This window comes from Falco peregrinus, chromosome 7 (genome assembly GCF_023634155.1).
Source record: "Falco peregrinus isolate bFalPer1 chromosome 7, bFalPer1.pri, whole genome shotgun sequence".
NCBI classification, from domain to species: Eukaryota; Metazoa; Chordata; class Aves; order Falconiformes; family Falconidae; genus Falco; species Falco peregrinus.
This window is the reverse complement of record NC_073727.1, coordinates 20,534,809-20,551,141: the sequence shown is the minus strand read 5'-3', so window position 1 is coordinate 20,551,141 and position 16,333 is coordinate 20,534,809. Positions and strand designations below refer to the sequence as shown.

Below are 16,333 nucleotides of genomic sequence, written 5' to 3'. Positions count from 1 at the left end.
GGGTGGCAGGGCTGTTTCCAGCTCCATGTCACTCCCCTTCAGCGGCAAAATAAGACAAAATAATAATAATAATAAAAGAGGAGGGGGGGCGGGAAGCAGGAGGAGGGGGGGTGCCGGTCTCGCGGGTGGGGGGCAGAACTTTTCTCCCCGCGCTATCCTGGCCGGGGCTCCGGAGTTTGCGAACGAGGAGGAGCAGCCGGTGCCTTCGGTGCCATTGGAGGAGGCTCTTTCCAAGGAGCTGATAAATACGGGGGAGGCCGGGCGGGAGGCTGGGACTGCGCCGGGACCCCGAGGGCAGCGCGGCGGGGGGCGGGGGCCGGGCCGGGCCATGGCTGCGCTGCTCAGCACCTACCGCTGGCCCGAGCGGCTGGAGGGGGCCGAGGGGCTGCCGCCGGGGCCGCCCCCGCGCTGCCCGCCCGCAGAGAAGGGCTCCGAGAGCCGCATCCGCCGGCCCATGAACGCCTTCATGGTGTGGGCGAAGGACGAGAGGAAGCGGCTGGCCGTGCAGAACCCCGACCTGCACAACGCGGAGCTCAGCAAGATGCTCGGTGAGGAGCGGGCGGTGCGGGGTCTGGGGGCGCGGCTGCCGGGGTGAGGGTCCGGCCGCCCACACGGCTGGCCACGGGGTGCAGAGCCTGGCCGGGGTCGGTGCCCCGGAGTGGGCACCCATCGGTGCAGAGCCTGTCCTGATTCATTGCCCCGGGGTGGGCACCTATCGGTGCAGAGCCTGTCTGGATCCCATGTCCCAGGGTGGGCACCCATCGGCCGTTCACAGGGTGCAAGCCTGTCCTGATTCAGTGCCCCAGGGTGGGCACCCATCGGTGCAGAGCCTGTCCTGATTCATTGCCCCGGGGTGCATGGGCCATCCCCAGGGTGCAAACCTGTCCAGATTCAGTGCCCCAGGGTGGGCACCCATCGGTGCAGAGCCTGTCCTGATTCAGTGCCCCGGGGTGGGCACCCATGGGCCACCCCCAGGGTGCAAACCTGTCCAGATTCAGTGCCCCAGGGTGGGCACCTGGCAGTGCAGAGCCTGTCCTGATTCAGTGCCCCGGGTGTGGGCACCCATGGGCCACCCCCCAGGGTGCAAACCTGTCCAGATTCAGTGCCCCAGGGTGGGCACCTATTGGCGCAGAGCCTGTCCTGATTCAGTGCCCCAGGGTGGGCACCTGGCAGTGCAGAGCCTGTCGGGATCCTGTGCCCCAGGGTGGGCACCCATCGGTGCAGAGCCTGTCGGGATCCTGTGCCCCAGGGTGGGCACCCATCGGTCATCCCCAGGGTGCAAACCCTGCCCAGATGGGGACCGTGCACCCTCCCCTGCCGCTCCACAGGGTGCACGCCTGGGTCTCGCCAAGGCACCCTGGGGTGCGTGCATCCTCCGGGCCACCCCTTGGGATACAGGCGGGTCTGGCACACAGTGGGTGGGCACCCATGTACCCACATGGGCACACTGTGGGGTGCTAAACCTGTCTGGGTCCGGCACCCTGGGGCAACATCCACCAGGTCTGCCTTGTGGGGTGCACAGCTTGGATGGCATTCCGCACCCAGGGAGCAGGCACCCATGTGCACACCCTGCCACCCGGTGGGTACAAACCCTGCTGGGGTGCCAACTCCTTGTGCTGCCAGTGCCGGGGCTGCCTGCGTACTGTGCAAGGAGGGCCCCCCAGATTTTTCTGGGCTGCCTTTTACTCTCCCACTTTTTCCCCAGACTCATTAGCCCACCACAGTATTGCATGGCTGAGGGGGGTGTGTGTTCCTGCTGTTTCTTTTGGGGTATTAAAAATTAAGCCCCATTTTGAGTATACATTTGTTTCCCACTCCCCATCCACTAATTCCCCCTTCTCCCATTCCCCATTTTTTATGTGAAACCAAGAAGGCAAACAGAAATAGCCAGCCCAGACAGCCTGAGAAAGAGCTGCCTGAATTGCAACACAGCTTTGCTGGCCAGCCACTTACCCAAAGTTTGTGTTTGCCTGGACAGTTTTGTGGTGTTTTCTTTGGTGGTTTGGGTTTTCTCCTCGCTGCTTTGCCATGCAGCATCCCAGCTTATTAGTGTTATTTCTGCTGTCTCTTTGGCCATGGGAAGGCATCAAATGCTTTGATCTGTATCCTCATTTCTCCCCCTCCCCTGAGGAATAGCCCTGGGGTAGCCTCACCGTGGGATACAACCTCCCCTGCCCTGGTGGTGCTTCTCTGTCCTGTGTCTTCGGGACATTTTGTGTAGCTCAAACAGGGAGCAGCGAGGTCACAGCACCCAGGTCTCCGTAAGCCCCGGTGCGAGTGCTGGCAGGGCACAGGCTGGGACGCATCCAGGGACGCCACGTCCTGACCTCAGCTCAGCCAGGCATGGCCTTGGCCGTCCCCCGCTCAGCAGCCGGGCTCCGCATCCCGGAGAGGCATTGCAAGATCAGGCCGGGCAGCTGGGGAAGCTTTATTTGCCCCGATTTATTTGCAGAGGGGCTCGGCTAACCCCGAGCCCACCCTACTTGCAGGCTGGGGATGGGGGGAGTTGGAGGACCTACAGTGGCTTTGATCCTCCCCTTCTTCACCCCACCACTGCTGCCAGCTCGTCCTCCCGCGGGCTGTGCAGGCTGTGCCCGCCGTGTGCCAGCTCGGGTGGGATCGCGGCAGCCCCTGCCTTGCCCTTGGGCTGTGTGCGGCCAAGCTCTGGCGGGCAGCCCCCACTCCCCCCGCCCCGATACAGCCGCCGCGGGTGCTAAGGGTAGTTTTTTCTCTGTTTCAGGCAAGTCCTGGAAGGCTCTGAGCCTCTCGCAGAAGCGTCCCTACGTGGAGGAGGCTGAGCGGCTGCGGGTGAAGCACATGCAAGATTACCCAAACTACAAATACCGGCCCCGGCGGAAGAAGCAGGTCAAACGGATCTGCAAGCGGGTGGACCCCGGGTTTTTGCTGGGCAGCCTGACACGGGACCAAAACGTGGTGCCAGAGAAGCGGACCTGCAGCCAGGCCGGAGGGGAGAAAGAGGGGGCCGGGTGAGTACCCGCCTTGCCCGGGGGCTGCCAGCCGTCCGGGGGTACCGGGAGGCCCCGGGCAGTGGCAGCAGCACCAGCATGGACACCTACCCCTACGGGCTGCCCACTCCCCCGGAGATGTCTCCACTGGACGCCATAGATCCCGAGCAGAGCTTCTTCTCCTCACCCTGCCCCGAGGAGCATCACCGCTCCCACCTTGCCGGTGCCACCTACTCCCCGGAGTACGCGGGCAGCTCCCTCCCATGCAGCCACCACCCTCTCAGCCCCATGCCACAGCCGGCCACCTGCATGATCCCCCCAGCCTCCAGTTGCCCTCCCCTTCCTCCTCCTCCTCCTCCCAGCTACTACACACCCGCCTTCCCGTCCCTGCACCCCCCTAGCCTCCATGCCCACCTGGGCCAGCTTTCCCCGCCACCTGACCACCACAGCTTTGACACCTTGGACCAGCTGAGCCAAGCCGAGCTCCTGGGGGAGATGGGACCGCAATGAGTTTGACCAGTATCTCAACAACCCCGGCCATGGTGACCCCCATGGCGGGGGGTCTTGGTCAACGGACACGTCCCGGCATCTGGCAGCTCCCACGCCTCTGAGACCAGCCTCATCTCCGTCCTCGCCGATGCCACCGCCACCTACTACAATAACTACAGCGTCTCCTAGAAGCCCAGCCAGGGCCGCCTGGACCGGCCGAGGAAGGACCCGACACAGTATTAAGAGGCGTTGCTCCCCAAGGACATCGCTCACTGCCCCTCAGGGTGACCAAGTCCACACCGCAAGGGCCATGGAGTCTCCTCGGAGGTGTAGGTAAAGGATTTCGGTCGTCAGCTCACCACCGGTGCAAAGCCTTGGGTGCCCTGCTCCAAATGGAGCCGGGGGGCATTTCCCAATGGCAAAGCCCTTTGGCCAAGTCCCTCTTCCAAAGAATAGATGCTCCTGGGAGTGTGGGAAGGCTGCCCCCCCATTTTGGGGCACCTCCAGCTCTGCTTTGGAGTCAGCAGGTTGGCAGCACCCCGCAGACGGCAGGACTGAAGTCCCAGCAGGGGCAAAAGCCCCTGGCAGGGGAAAAGGCAGGGATGGGAGGAAAAGGAAATATTTTGGTAAAAGGGCATGCAGTCTGCAAGCTGCTCTCGGCTCCCACTGTCAGCCTTGCTGCAGCCGCCCCGACCTGCCCGACCACACCGGTGGGGGTTAAACCCCACTCCCACCCTGTCCCCCTGCCCCCGGACCAGGACTTGGGGGCTTCATCCCTCAGGAGATCCCAGAGGGGATGGGACACCAGGGATGCTGCGGGGGGATGCTGCAGGGGGGAAGCCAGCCCCGAGGGCTTTCAGCCTGTGCCATTCTGGAGGAAAGATCAGGGCTTGGAAAGGCAGGATACGGCCAGCATCCACCCCCCATGGCTTCCCCTTGGCCTCCCAGCAAAAGCGCTTCGAAAGCGGGGATGGGGTGAGCTGCCCCCCCCAGCAGGCTGGGAACAGGTCCTGGGATGAGTGTTTGAGTGAAGAGGTGATGAAGTAGCAGACACATTTTTTTTCTAATCAAACATCCTTTGAAGGCGAATGCTTCGCATTTTGAGCCGCAGTGCCCAATGCCTCTTGTAGCTCCGGCGTATTATTGCTTGTAATAAAGCTGTACATTGATTTATTCCTTCCATTATTCCTCCCCTTGGATTTTGTATTGCTCGAGTTCTCTTCCTTTTCATAAAGATGAAGCTTTATTTTAAATCAGTTATATGACATGATTAATCTTAGTGTTTACTGTATGGCACTTGGTAATGATTAGTTAGTAGCGTGGCTATGATCTTCTGGTTTCAGTCCCAAACATGTATTAATAATAATTGCCAATAATACTTCAAAACCCCCACCACTTCACAGGTTTTTAAGCTAATACATTCCATCTTTTTTGTGTGACTCTATGCATTTTGAATGAGTGTAGATATGAGTTTGCATAAAATATTTAATTTAAATAAATATGTTTTTATACAATGATTGTTTTATGATTTAAATTGCTGTAGCTATTGACAAAGTTTTCAAAACAGAAACATTTCCTGTGCGAGTGCTATTTTTTTAATTTTTTGTTTTGTTGGTATTTTCAGCCAAACTTTTCTACTTCCATTTTTTTAAAATAAAAAAGATCTGTGGTTATCTTTACAAATTGTGGGTTACTTTCTAACAAACTGACTCAAGGCATGATGTACGCTTACCTTCACTTTTCGTGGTGTGTCTCAGGGGCAGCAAGTCACTTTGATGGCCTTGAGCCTGCTTTTGCCGTCTCGTTAGTGCGGCCTTTTAACGCCAGGTCCTGCGCAGCTACTGCAGTGAAGTTAAGGCAGAGCTTTGTCTTTGGTGTGCTGGTGAATGCAGATGATACTGCTTTTTTGCAGAGCGAGTGCCAGTGCCTGGAGCGTGCTTTTTGTTCACATCAAAGGCTGTCTTTCATGGTTTCTGCTGATGCACCATTTAAGATGCTCCACAGTGTGAGGGTCACAGTGAAGGTCCTCGTGCAAATGCAGGTCAAAGCAGTGAGGCCTGAGAAGTGGAGTGTGGGTCAGATTTGGGGAGTTGTGTCAAGGGTGCTCTTGTAGGTGCATGTTGAGTGGTGGCCTTAAGGTACCACTAGTAGAGAAAAGCTTAGTTGGTCTTGTGGTCTGTGGACAAACATCACAGTCTGGTCTTGCCAGATGTTAAATTAGCCTGTGGTCCTTGAGGTTAAGCTATGCAGACCTCCCAAAGCAGTGTCCTCCCAGGTGGTGTCCTCTTGCTTTGCCCCAAGAAGTGGAAGAGCAAGGTTCCTAATGCACTTTGTGGTGCCCACCTGTGTGTGGCTGGAAGGGGTCTCCAAAGGTGACTCAACACAACCCAACCCAACCCAGCCCAACTGCGCTGGCTTTCCTCCCATGGCTTATCTCTGACTCAGGGAGCTTATGGCCCCAGAAGGTGGGAGGCTGCATGAATATTTGGGGAAGTACAACATGTCCCTGTCCTGTGCTTATGGTCCCTCTCCATCCCCAACGTGCGGCCTCACTAGGGACAGTCTTCCCATCGCGCATGCCACCTCTTCCTTTGCCCACCACCGAAGCATCCAAACGCACCTTTGCCCACATGTGCGGCTGGTTTCCCTTTTAGGGGGAACAAAATGGATACCTTTAGGTGTCCTGTTGGCACCGCGGACTGTGGTGGCCCTTGCACCAGCACAAAGGCATGATGCTTGGTGCAGCGCCAAGATGGCTGGTGCAGCAGCCTGGCTGGGGCAGCGCTGCTCTTCCAAGAGGATTTATGAATCAGGCTGATGAAGGCTGGATGGAGGGAGGTGCCCTGAGCCTGTCTGGCCTCTTTGCCCAGCAGCATTGACTCACACGGGACCATGCCAGGAGCAGGAACAGGGCTGGAGAAGCCCTGCTCCCCCCGCCTCCTGATCTGCTCAGCCACCCCTGTGGTGCTCCAGGCCGGAGGGATTGCTCACAGCCCCCCAGCAGCACGTTAAAAATTGTTCACAGGAGGGGTGGCCTGGGTGCACGTGACTAAACCTGGACCTGCCTTTGGACCAGCAAATCCAGGGGGCTGCTTTGTGCCAAACAGGCTGCCGCTAGAAGGGCCCTCACCTGGGGTGTTAGGGGGGCACCCAGCCCCAGGCACCCTGCAAATGTCCCTTTACACCAGGTCTGCTGCAGGGGCAGCTGAGAGCAGTGTAATGAGTTTTTAAACTTCCCTGGGGAGGAGGCAGAGACCTCAGCCATCCCGGCCCCACAACAGGATCTGCTCCTAGTGTTGCCGCCAGGATGCCTGATCATTGCCTGATTGCCTGATCATGCCTGTTGCATTCACACCCCCCCGTGGCACTTTCCCTCTGGGACACTGGTGGCCACCACCTGTCCTGCTCCTTATTCCCATGCCCCAAGCAGCAACGGGATCAACTGCGACACCCTGCAAGCCTTCTCCCTGCTGCCCTTCTCACAGGCATTGTCACATTCAGGGTTGGCAGAGGCAAAGCCCACACCACGAGCCCCCGGCAGTGCGCGTGGCAGCGGCCGGAGTCGGTTTCTCTGGGAAAAGGGGGGGTCTCTGTGCATCCAAAGAGCTTGCTGGGCTGGGATGCACGGAGACTCCCACAAGCTGAGCCTGTCCCCACTTGCTCAACCTGGAGCCGCATGAGGAGAAGGTGGGACCATGTCCCCAGAGCACGTCAGGAACAGCTACAGGTCCCAACCGGGAGCCGGGGCCCCCGAGGGCACTGGGAGCTGCAGCCAAGGCGAGGTGCGGCTCCCTGGGAGCCAGGGCTCGACGGCCAGATCCGGGCACATGGCCAGCGCCAGGAGCAGCCGGCTTCCACCTCCCAGGGCACCAGCAGCGCAGATGAAATTCGGGAGCTGAGGCATCCACCCCTTCCCCAGTGGGATGGAAAATGTAATGCTGCGGGTTGCCCCCTGCCCTGCGGTATGTTTTTGGGATGCAGGGCACTGCTGCAAGGACCAGCCAGACAGTAAGTGGCTGACAGAGGTGGGAGGGAGCCTTTTTTTGCTTGGAAAACAGACATCCCCACCGAGGGCTGATGGCCATGGTGGTTTATGGATGTTGTGGGGGTCTCTACTGCAGACAAGACTCATTCTGCATCAGTCCTGGGCATGTTTCTCCTCCCTCCCCATCCCAAACCCGTGAGCCCAAAGCTGCCTCTGTGCATGCCGAAAAGCCTTGTGGTTTGTGGCTGCTTTCTCCAGGCTGTGATGGGCTGGGAACCAGCAGGAAAATCAAATCAGAGCTGCAGGAAGGGATAAAATGGACTCACACCGCATTTCGGCTCCTGCTCAGGGGTATCAGGTCGCGCAAGGGTGTCTCCTTGCCATGAGGTGACCAGGGTGTGAGTCCTCTGCCCCCAGCATCCGGTGGCCCTGGCCAGCCCTTGGCTCTGTGGCTGTGCAGGTCACGGTGCTGGGCACTGGGAGCAGGGATGAGGTCACCTTCCCGGATGGGGCTGGGATTCAGGCTGGCTGGGAGCTGTGGTGTTTGTCATGCCCTGGCCCTCCCGGGATGGCCGATTTCCTTTGCATCCCTTGAGCAGGTGGTGGCTCCTCTCCATCCTCACTCCACTGGCCATGTTTGCTTGTGCCAGTGCCACTGGGCAGGGGTAGACCCGCATGACAAGCAGCTGCATGGCTGCTCTGTGCCTCAGTTTCCCTGTTTGTAAAACAGAGATAATCCTTCCTTCCCTCCCATCCTTTCTGTCCAGTCCTGGGACATGAACTGCCTCTTACCAAGAGCTTGAAGAGGACCAAGTGCTGGCGCTGCCCTTGGCACAAGGGGTCTCTACCCCATGTGAGGGCTCTGGCTGCTGCTACTAAATTAGCTCAGAGATGATTTTATTTTTCCCCTCCATCGCTCTCAAAGCAGAAGCGGGGTGGGGTGGGTAGTAGAGGCAGAGAAGGGGGTGAGGAGATGCGACCGAGGTCATCCTGCAGATCAGTGGCAGAGCCTAGGGGAGACTCTCAATACCTCCAACTCCCTTTTTTCCCCCTTCAACCCCAGTGGTTTTCCCCAAACCCCGTTCTGCTCATGAGTAAACACCTTCCCCCTCCATCTCTCTTTGCCCCCATCCCACCGAACCCCGCCGCACCCCATGGGGAGCCACGCAGGGAGGACAGGATCAGGCCCTCCCTCCCATCCCTCCAGAGGAGGGAATGAGACAAGCTGCTGAGTGGTTTCCTGCCCGGCACTGCCAATGGGAGCTGCTTGGGGTGCCGGGAGCAGGGGAGGATGTATCCGGAGCTGAGTGTTTCCTGGCAGATAAGGCCAACCCCTCCTGCCGGATGTTATGAGTCCAGGTCCTACCTCCACGTTTCAAGCGAAGGGGCCGAGGGAAGGCCTGGATGTTTATGTCAAGGAAAAATAACTTCTCCCTCTGTGTACAATCCTCCGGCTCCCCCAGGGCTACGTGCGGGAGGTAAAAGCTGGGAATAGGAAAAGAGTGGCGAGGGAATGGAGGTGGGTGATGGGGGAGAAGGGCTTGGCCCTCGAGGCTGCGGGGTCTTTCCCTCCCACCGGGGTTGGGGTGGGAGCGTGCCAAGACAGAGGCAGCGGGGAGCTAGGGAGAAGAGCCTGGGGCTGTATAGTGAGGCTGGACCTTGTGAGCTCAGGCTCAGCATCAATCCAAAGTCACCTTAGCGGCAACCCACGTGGCTTGAATCCAGCATGTCACCTCTGGTGCCCACCTGGAGGAGATCCAGCCTTCAGTAAGGACTTGCTCAGAAGAGCCCCTTCAAGGCAGGAGCTAAGATCACCCACACCAGCCTCCGTGGCTGAAGGTCCAGTGTTAGCTCTGGCCCACCTCTGTCATCTGGGGAGACAGAGGTGTTGAAAGAGGAAGGATGGTGGAAGTCCTGGGTCTGACAGCACCCAGCTGGCTGGGGAGGAGGGAGTGGTTGTGCAGTGGGTATGAAGGGAATGAGACAGTTGGGGATCTTCTCTATCTTTTCGCAAGAAATAAGTAAAATCCAGTGCTGGCTGGACCCTCCTCTTCAGAATGCACTTTGTGTGCTCCTGCCACCCAGGACCATCCACAAGGCTCCTCCAAAACCTCTACACTGCCTGAAGGCTGATACCTGTTCAGTGTCATCTCTGGACACTGGAAGGGACATGCAAAGACCTGCACTAGGCTCACACTGATCAAGCAACCAGGGCAGGGAAGATACCCAACCCTCAATTGCTACCATCCACACTGAAATTACCTCAGTCCCCAGCAGAGCAGTGCCCAGGCCAACAAGTCCTCTGCCCTGGGGTGAGGGTGGCGAGGATGTCCCCAGGGAAGGTTTGGATGTGGCCACCTGGTTTGGGTGTGGCAGACCAAGCTGGGAGCCTCAGGGCCAAACAGCTGAATCTGGGCACGACCAGAGAGTTTATGGATGATTTTTTTGCTAGCATTGAGCAACTTCTGACTGAGAGTTTTGTCTTTGGCATCCATAGGGAGAAGTCTGATAACAGAGAAAATCTGGCAGTCTCCTGTGCGGGGTGGTTAATGAGAGCTGAGCTGTCTCCCCACCCCTGTTTACTCCTGTGTCAATACAAGAGGGACTGCTGGGGGTCCTGTTTCCCACCCAGGGGGTCGGAGAGAGAGGACTGGAGGACAACCTGAGAAGAACAGGGAAAGGGGGAAGCCCCTTCCCTTCCTCCTGCTCGGAGCCACAAGGTTTTCCACTGGCAGCTGAAGGGCATCCAAGGAGCATTGTTGCCTGCAGGGGGAATTGGGGGTTAAGAAGGCTCATTCTGGAGACCTACCCCGTGCCCTCCTGCCAGCTCTCCCACCTTTCCTCCCTCAACACCCCAAATGCTCCCCCCGCCCCGGCCAGCCGGGATGCACCCCGCCTCGGCCAGCCAAAGATGTTGTTCCTTCTCTTTGATTTCCAGGAGCTCCTGCTTGGCCCCCAGAGCTTCACGGCAAACAAAACATCAGAAACCCGGGCTGGCGGTGCAGGAAGGAAACCTGCTCACGTGGGGGCTGAGTCACGATCCTGCTGCTCCCTTCTGGCATCCCAGGGAACAAGGCAGCATCAGGTACCAAGGGATGTCAGGTCCCACTGCCCCCTGACCAGCCGGGGCACCAAAAATCCTTCTTCACTGCCACCCCCACCCTATTATCTTGTTTTGAGAAACAAAACACTGCTTTTGTGGTTTTCTTCCGCAGCTTCAGTGGGAAAGGCTGGATTTGCTTCCTTAACACATAAAGAGTCTCCATGCTGCCCTTTTGGGCCTCGGCCAAAATCCAGGGAGGATGCTGAAAAGCTGAGTTTAAAACAGGCTCCTCAGCCCCCCTGACCTGGGACCAGCTATTTGATTTTCTACTGTCAGCGCCAGACTTCTTGTCTTGAGCATCACATGATACCACGAAGACTGTCACCACTCGGACCCCTCCAGACCCAGCAAAGGCCGGAGGTCTAATGTATGTCTGAACCCAGGAGCACCATCAGCTCTGGTCTGGAGGGGCCGGTATTCCCAGCTCCCGATCTACAGGAGAAAAAAAACATAGATAGATATAGATATAGATACAGCTATAGATATAGATATAGATATGGATATAGATATAGATGTACACACACAGAGGAGATATGACACATATATATATATATGTATAAGTAAGGTGAGGACAAACTTTAGTAGGACCTGTAGCGATAGGACAAGGGGAAATGGTTTTAAGCTAAAAAAAGGTAAATTCAGACTGCATATTAGGAAGAAATTTTTTATGATGAGGGTGGTGAAACACTGGCACAAGCTGCCCAAAGAGGTTAGAATCCCTGGCAGTGTTCAAGGCCAGGCTGGACAGGACTTGGAGCAACCTGGTCTGGTGGAAGGGGTCCCTGCCCATGGCAGGGGGGTTGGACTAGATGGCCTTTAAAGGTCCCTTCCAACCCAAACTGTGCTATGATTCTATAATTATATACATATGCACACACAGAGGAGATATGGCACGTATATATCTCTGCACACAGGCCACCTCTGGCCAGACCTAAGACCAAGAAGCCCATGGTGTTGCTGTTTCTGAGGGGGTAAGGAAAGCATGTCTGAAGATGAGCGTAAGAATGTGGCAAGTGGAGTGATGCACCCCAGCACCTCTCCCTCTTCAGGCCACCTCCAGCTCAGGACTTTATGAAGTCTCTGTCTTGACTTGCCCTCATTGGGGTTTTATTCTATACATTTGCTTGGTTGTGGGTTTAAAACTTTGATACTTTTCACAACCCTGCTCCAGTGATGAACCACCTCCTTCAGTTGCTTTGATCCTGCCACCTGCCAGGTTCGTTTGATACCATATTTCTCCAATTGTGTTTCTTATTTGTTCTCTCTGAGCCACGCATGATTTTGTAACCATATACCCTATCCCACCCCTTTAGCCGTCTCTTTTCCAGTCTGGAGACCTCCAGTCTTCCTCTCTGGGCATCATTCTACCTCAGGAGTGCTAAGACTTGATTTGTTTGTTACTCACTTCAGCAATATTCATCCAGGTACTGGGGCCAGGCGCTGCAGAGGGAGACCTGTGTGTTGTGGAGTTTCAACAGCTTTAAGCTATCATTAAGGGGGGGGAGACTGGGTGGAGGAGACACGAAAGGATGCTGGGTGGGTGTGGGAATGATGGCACGCACTGTGAGCACTGAGTGGGAGGCCGGGGGTGGGACCCAGTCTAAGCAAGACAGGAGACAAGGAGCTGAGGTGCTGGAGACAGGACTAGATGGTGAAAGAGGCTGGAGAAAGCAGCCAAGGAAGGAGGAGGTGGGTGTGAACAACCATGGTCTGGCAAGGAACAGTAGAGCTGGGAAGGAACAGAGCATGACTGGAAGGACAGATGTTGGCTGAGGAACCAGAAGATGGAGGAGAAAAGGACCAGACTAGTGAAAGGAACTTTCTGGAGCAGAGACTGGACTGGGAAAGGGAAAGGAGTAGCATCAGGGTCTGCTGGATCAGGTAGGGAGGACAGACCTTACAGTAGGGCTAAGGGCTGTTAACAGAAACCAGACAAGAGAAGGACCAATGGCCCAGACTGGTGAAAGCCTCAGCAGAGCACATCCCACGTGTCCTCTTCAGAGCTGGCCTGGGAGAGGTGACAGATTCCTACTGTGCCCTGGTGGCGTGGTGGTTCCAGAAGCCCTGGTGGCTCACGTGGGTGCAACTCTGCAGGAAAATGAACAGGTCTGCTCTGAGCCTAACTGGTCCATCCTTCCTACTAAACCCTCTTGGCCTCAAAAAAGAGGCACCCAAACAGCCTACTGCAAATGGCTCCTGCCCTTTGCTCACCTTACCTGGGCATTGGCTGCATCAGTGCCACTTGGTCTGGGCCAAAATCACACTGGGGAGCATGTTACAGATAACTGGAGGGTCACTGCAGAAGCATGTGTGCCCTAGATCCTGGTCCTATTCAATTGTGAGTATAAATGCAGACTGGGGACCTCGGGTAATGCTAGAGTGTGGGAATTGGGTGGATTTGTCTGTTGGGCTCTTACAACCTTAGAAAATGTTCCTGTTTCCCCCCCTCCGGCCCCGAGCACAGGAGGATGGAAGAAGTGTTGCAGTTGCAGTCAAGTGCTCTAGGATTAGGAAATGCCAGGCTGGACCGTGTTTGTGCAACCTCCCTGCTCCTTCCAGGTGCCAGGCATTGCAGGAGACCTGGAGCTGCAGGAGATCCCGTGATGTGATCATGGAGTGAAAGGCACTCATTGCATGATCATACTGCAGGATCACGCATGAACTTTTCTTCCCCCTCCCTGGACCACTGCCTCTTTCAGCTCACAGGCAAATTTGGATGTAGCCACTCAACACTCAACATTTAACTAAGCCTGCCAGGTCCCTCCCCAGTGATTGCACAGATCTGGGCAAGTCTGATCAGTGGTTTAAGGTGGGATTTACCTCTCAGACACACCCAGCTCTCTCCACTCGGATCCTAGGGTAGCAGGGCTCTGAACTTGAACACCACAGAACCTAGAACACAGCCCCTCAGTAATGAGAAGTTGCTGGATACATTCTTTATTCACATGATGTCCAGCCCTGGGCCTTATTTTCTGCTTGCTTTACATGCCCTGCTGCAAAAGCAAAGGATTTGGGTAGAGATGCATTCCCATGTTTATCATGCCAGTACCCTGGTACTTCACAAACTCAGCCATTTCCTTGGACCCCAGTGAAGCAAGGTGTTGGAGAGATGGAGGAGTTGCCCACCGGCTTAGGATGCTGAATGCCCACCTGTCAATCTCTACTCAGTAACTCAGATCTCAAGACCCTGGTGTATGGTAGCCTGGAGAAAAGGAGGCTCAGAGGAGACCTTCTTGCTCTCTACAACTACCTAACAGGAGGTTGTAGTGAAGTGGGGTCGGTGTCTTCTCCCAAGAAACAAGTGATAGGAAAAGAAGAAATGGCCTCAAGTAGCACCAGAGAAGGTTTAGATTGGATATTAGGAAAAATGTCTTCATTGAAAGGGTGGTCAAGCACTGGCACAGGCTGTCCAGGGAAGTGGTGGAGTCACCATTCCTGGAGGGATTTAAAAGACATGTAGATGTGGCACTTAGGGATGTGGTTAGTGGTGGACTTGGCAGTGCTGGGTTAATGGTTGGACTTGATGATCTTAAATGATTCTATGTCAGTCCCACACATTCTTAACTGCTCAGAGAGCACAGAAGTTGTATTGTCTGCTGAAAAGAGAAGCAGGAATGAATGGGTCTTGCTGAAAAAAACAGTGGAGAACACAAAATGGTTTGTTGCTCCCAGCCACACCATGTCAGTGCACTGACAGCTTGGTTTTGTAAGACTGGGTGGATGATGCTATAGAAATGCCAAGAAATACTGCTACTGGCTTGGTGGCCTCCAGATTTCCAAGAACAAAGTACATGATCATTTGGCATGTGCAGACATAACTTTCTGGTTTATCCCCATGTCAGTTATATTTCAAAATCTGCGGTGGTTTGTGTTAAACATTTGTGTTCCTGGGACATGTTCCCAGCACAGCTCCAGTTCATTTACATGGAGTAAAAAGACCAGAGGAGGTAAAGGACCTTGCCTTGAGGGCTGATCTGCAGTAATGGGTTGACCTACAACAGACTGTTGATCTACAGTAATGTGCACAGAAGAACCTGGTGGGGCTGCAGAGCAGGACATTTCATTGCAGCTTGGCCATCTTGAGGCACGTCAAAATCTGCATGCCCCTATAGTAGATGACCACTGCTGACTATGGCCGGTGCAACACCAGAGCCCTGACTAAAGTACGCCCAGAGCTTCCTGATGGAGCAAGGATTAACAAGTCCTTTGTGAGCCCTTAACAGTCAAGCCTCCAAATAAACAGAGTTATCCTCCCAGGAGCCTGTCTTGGTGATAAATGACACTAGCGAAGCCCAGAGCAGAAAACATCTGTCCCCTCCATGCCTCTGAGGGAGAATCTGCCTGGTCCCCCTCTTGTATGGTGTTGATTAAGATGTTGACATGATTGAGAGCAGATCAGGATTGTATTTCAGAACTGGGATCTCCAGGGTTGCTTTGAAACAGGTGGCTTCAAGGCTAGTGTCTTCTTTGGAGTCCCAGCTCCAGGATCTCAAAGGTGGTCTGGATGTCAGCCTGGAAAAACTCATACATGGATTCTACCTTGCCACTGATCACCTTTTTCATGAATCCTCCAACCTCTGAAGGAGCAAATAGAAAGGCAAGGTTGAAGCTTCTCTTTTTAGAGTTCCTTCTTGCTGACAGACTGACACAGGTCCAAGCAGAGGGTTATCTCTTATGGTAATCGTCCTGAAACACATGTATCAGGAGAGCCTAAGACCTGGTTTGCTCAGGCTGGAGAAGACAAGGCTCAGGAAATATCTTATGGCAGCTTTCAGCTACCTAATGAGGTGCTGTAGGGAAGACAGAGAGTCTTTTGTGAGAGGTGTGCAGGGAAGGGTAAGACACAATGAGCACAAGTTGCAGCAAGTGAACTTCTGGAAGTACTTAAGCCTGGTGACAAGGTTCCATGGTGGTGGCCTTGGGACCTCTATCCCGGGAGACAGTGAAAGCTTGACTCATCAGGTTCTTGAGTAACCTGCCCTAATTGCCCCTGCTTTGGGCAGGGGAGGGGTTGGGCTGGAATTTCCAAACTGAACTATCCTATGATTCTCCTTTGTAAGCCTTGCAACCCTCTTTTCCCCTGGCATGTGGGACTCACCTTCCTGGATGCCTAGAGAGGGGTGTCCCTTTTGGAGAGAGATCCCTTCCATCAGGGATCTTGTATGGCAACATACCTTGGTGGATGCACCATGTCCCAGTCCCTCTGGGACCCTGCAAGCCAAATGTGGGTGACAGTCAAATGCAGCCCGGTGCAGCAGCTTCTCCCAGAAATGTTGAGATTGTCAGGGATGTCTGGAGATCCCATATTGGATCTATGATGTTTTTTGTGAGATGGAGGCCTAGCTTTGTGGCAGAAGGAGGTGGGACTCTCCTGAGTCTGAATGGCCCTCTCCAAACCAGCATTACATTGCAAAACAGCTTTTCCCTGGTGGCTGAAGAGGGCTTTAATAGGCCCTTCATTTGAAACAGAAGCCACATCTCCACTAGCAACAAAATAGTGCCTTCCTCTGGTTACTGGGAGGCTGTGCAGCCAAGTCCTGTGGAGGATCCATGGAAGTCCTTGCTCACCACCCAGCTCTCCCAGGATCTCCCATGCTGGACCTCCCTCCGGTCCAGGCTCCTGCCTATTCAAAAAAAAGAAAAGAAGGAAGCCCACCAGCAGCCTGCCTGCCTCCCATTCCTCAACCTCCTGAAAAGTCCCAAATGTGACTCAGAGGGAGTTCCTTCGATGTGCGGGACTCACATGTAACCGACCTGCTGTAATTAAATGACCCATTAGAGCTTTTCCTG

The 16,333-nt window shown here is 55.3% G+C and overlaps 1 protein-coding gene and 1 long non-coding RNA gene across 2 annotated transcripts; both read left to right on the top strand.

Moving 5' to 3' along the window:
- The first annotated feature begins 284 nt into the window (after positions 1–284).
- Positions 285–4,972, top strand: SOX7 (SRY-box transcription factor 7). Its single transcript, XM_005244078.3, is given in 5 exon segments — positions 285–548; positions 2,741–3,007; positions 3,010–3,464; positions 3,466–3,523; positions 3,526–4,972. Coding segments are annotated over 5 exon segments (1,119 nt in total). The 5' UTR covers positions 285–328; the 3' UTR covers positions 3,645–4,972.
- Positions 4,973–8,800: 3,828 nt separating this feature from the next.
- Positions 8,801–12,162, top strand: LOC129784955 (uncharacterized). The gene is made up of 3 exons (XR_008748275.1): positions 8,801–8,918; positions 10,379–10,525; positions 10,656–12,162. It is a non-coding gene; the product is annotated as an uncharacterized LOC129784955 (long non-coding RNA).
- Positions 12,163–16,333: the final 4,171 nt, after the last annotated feature.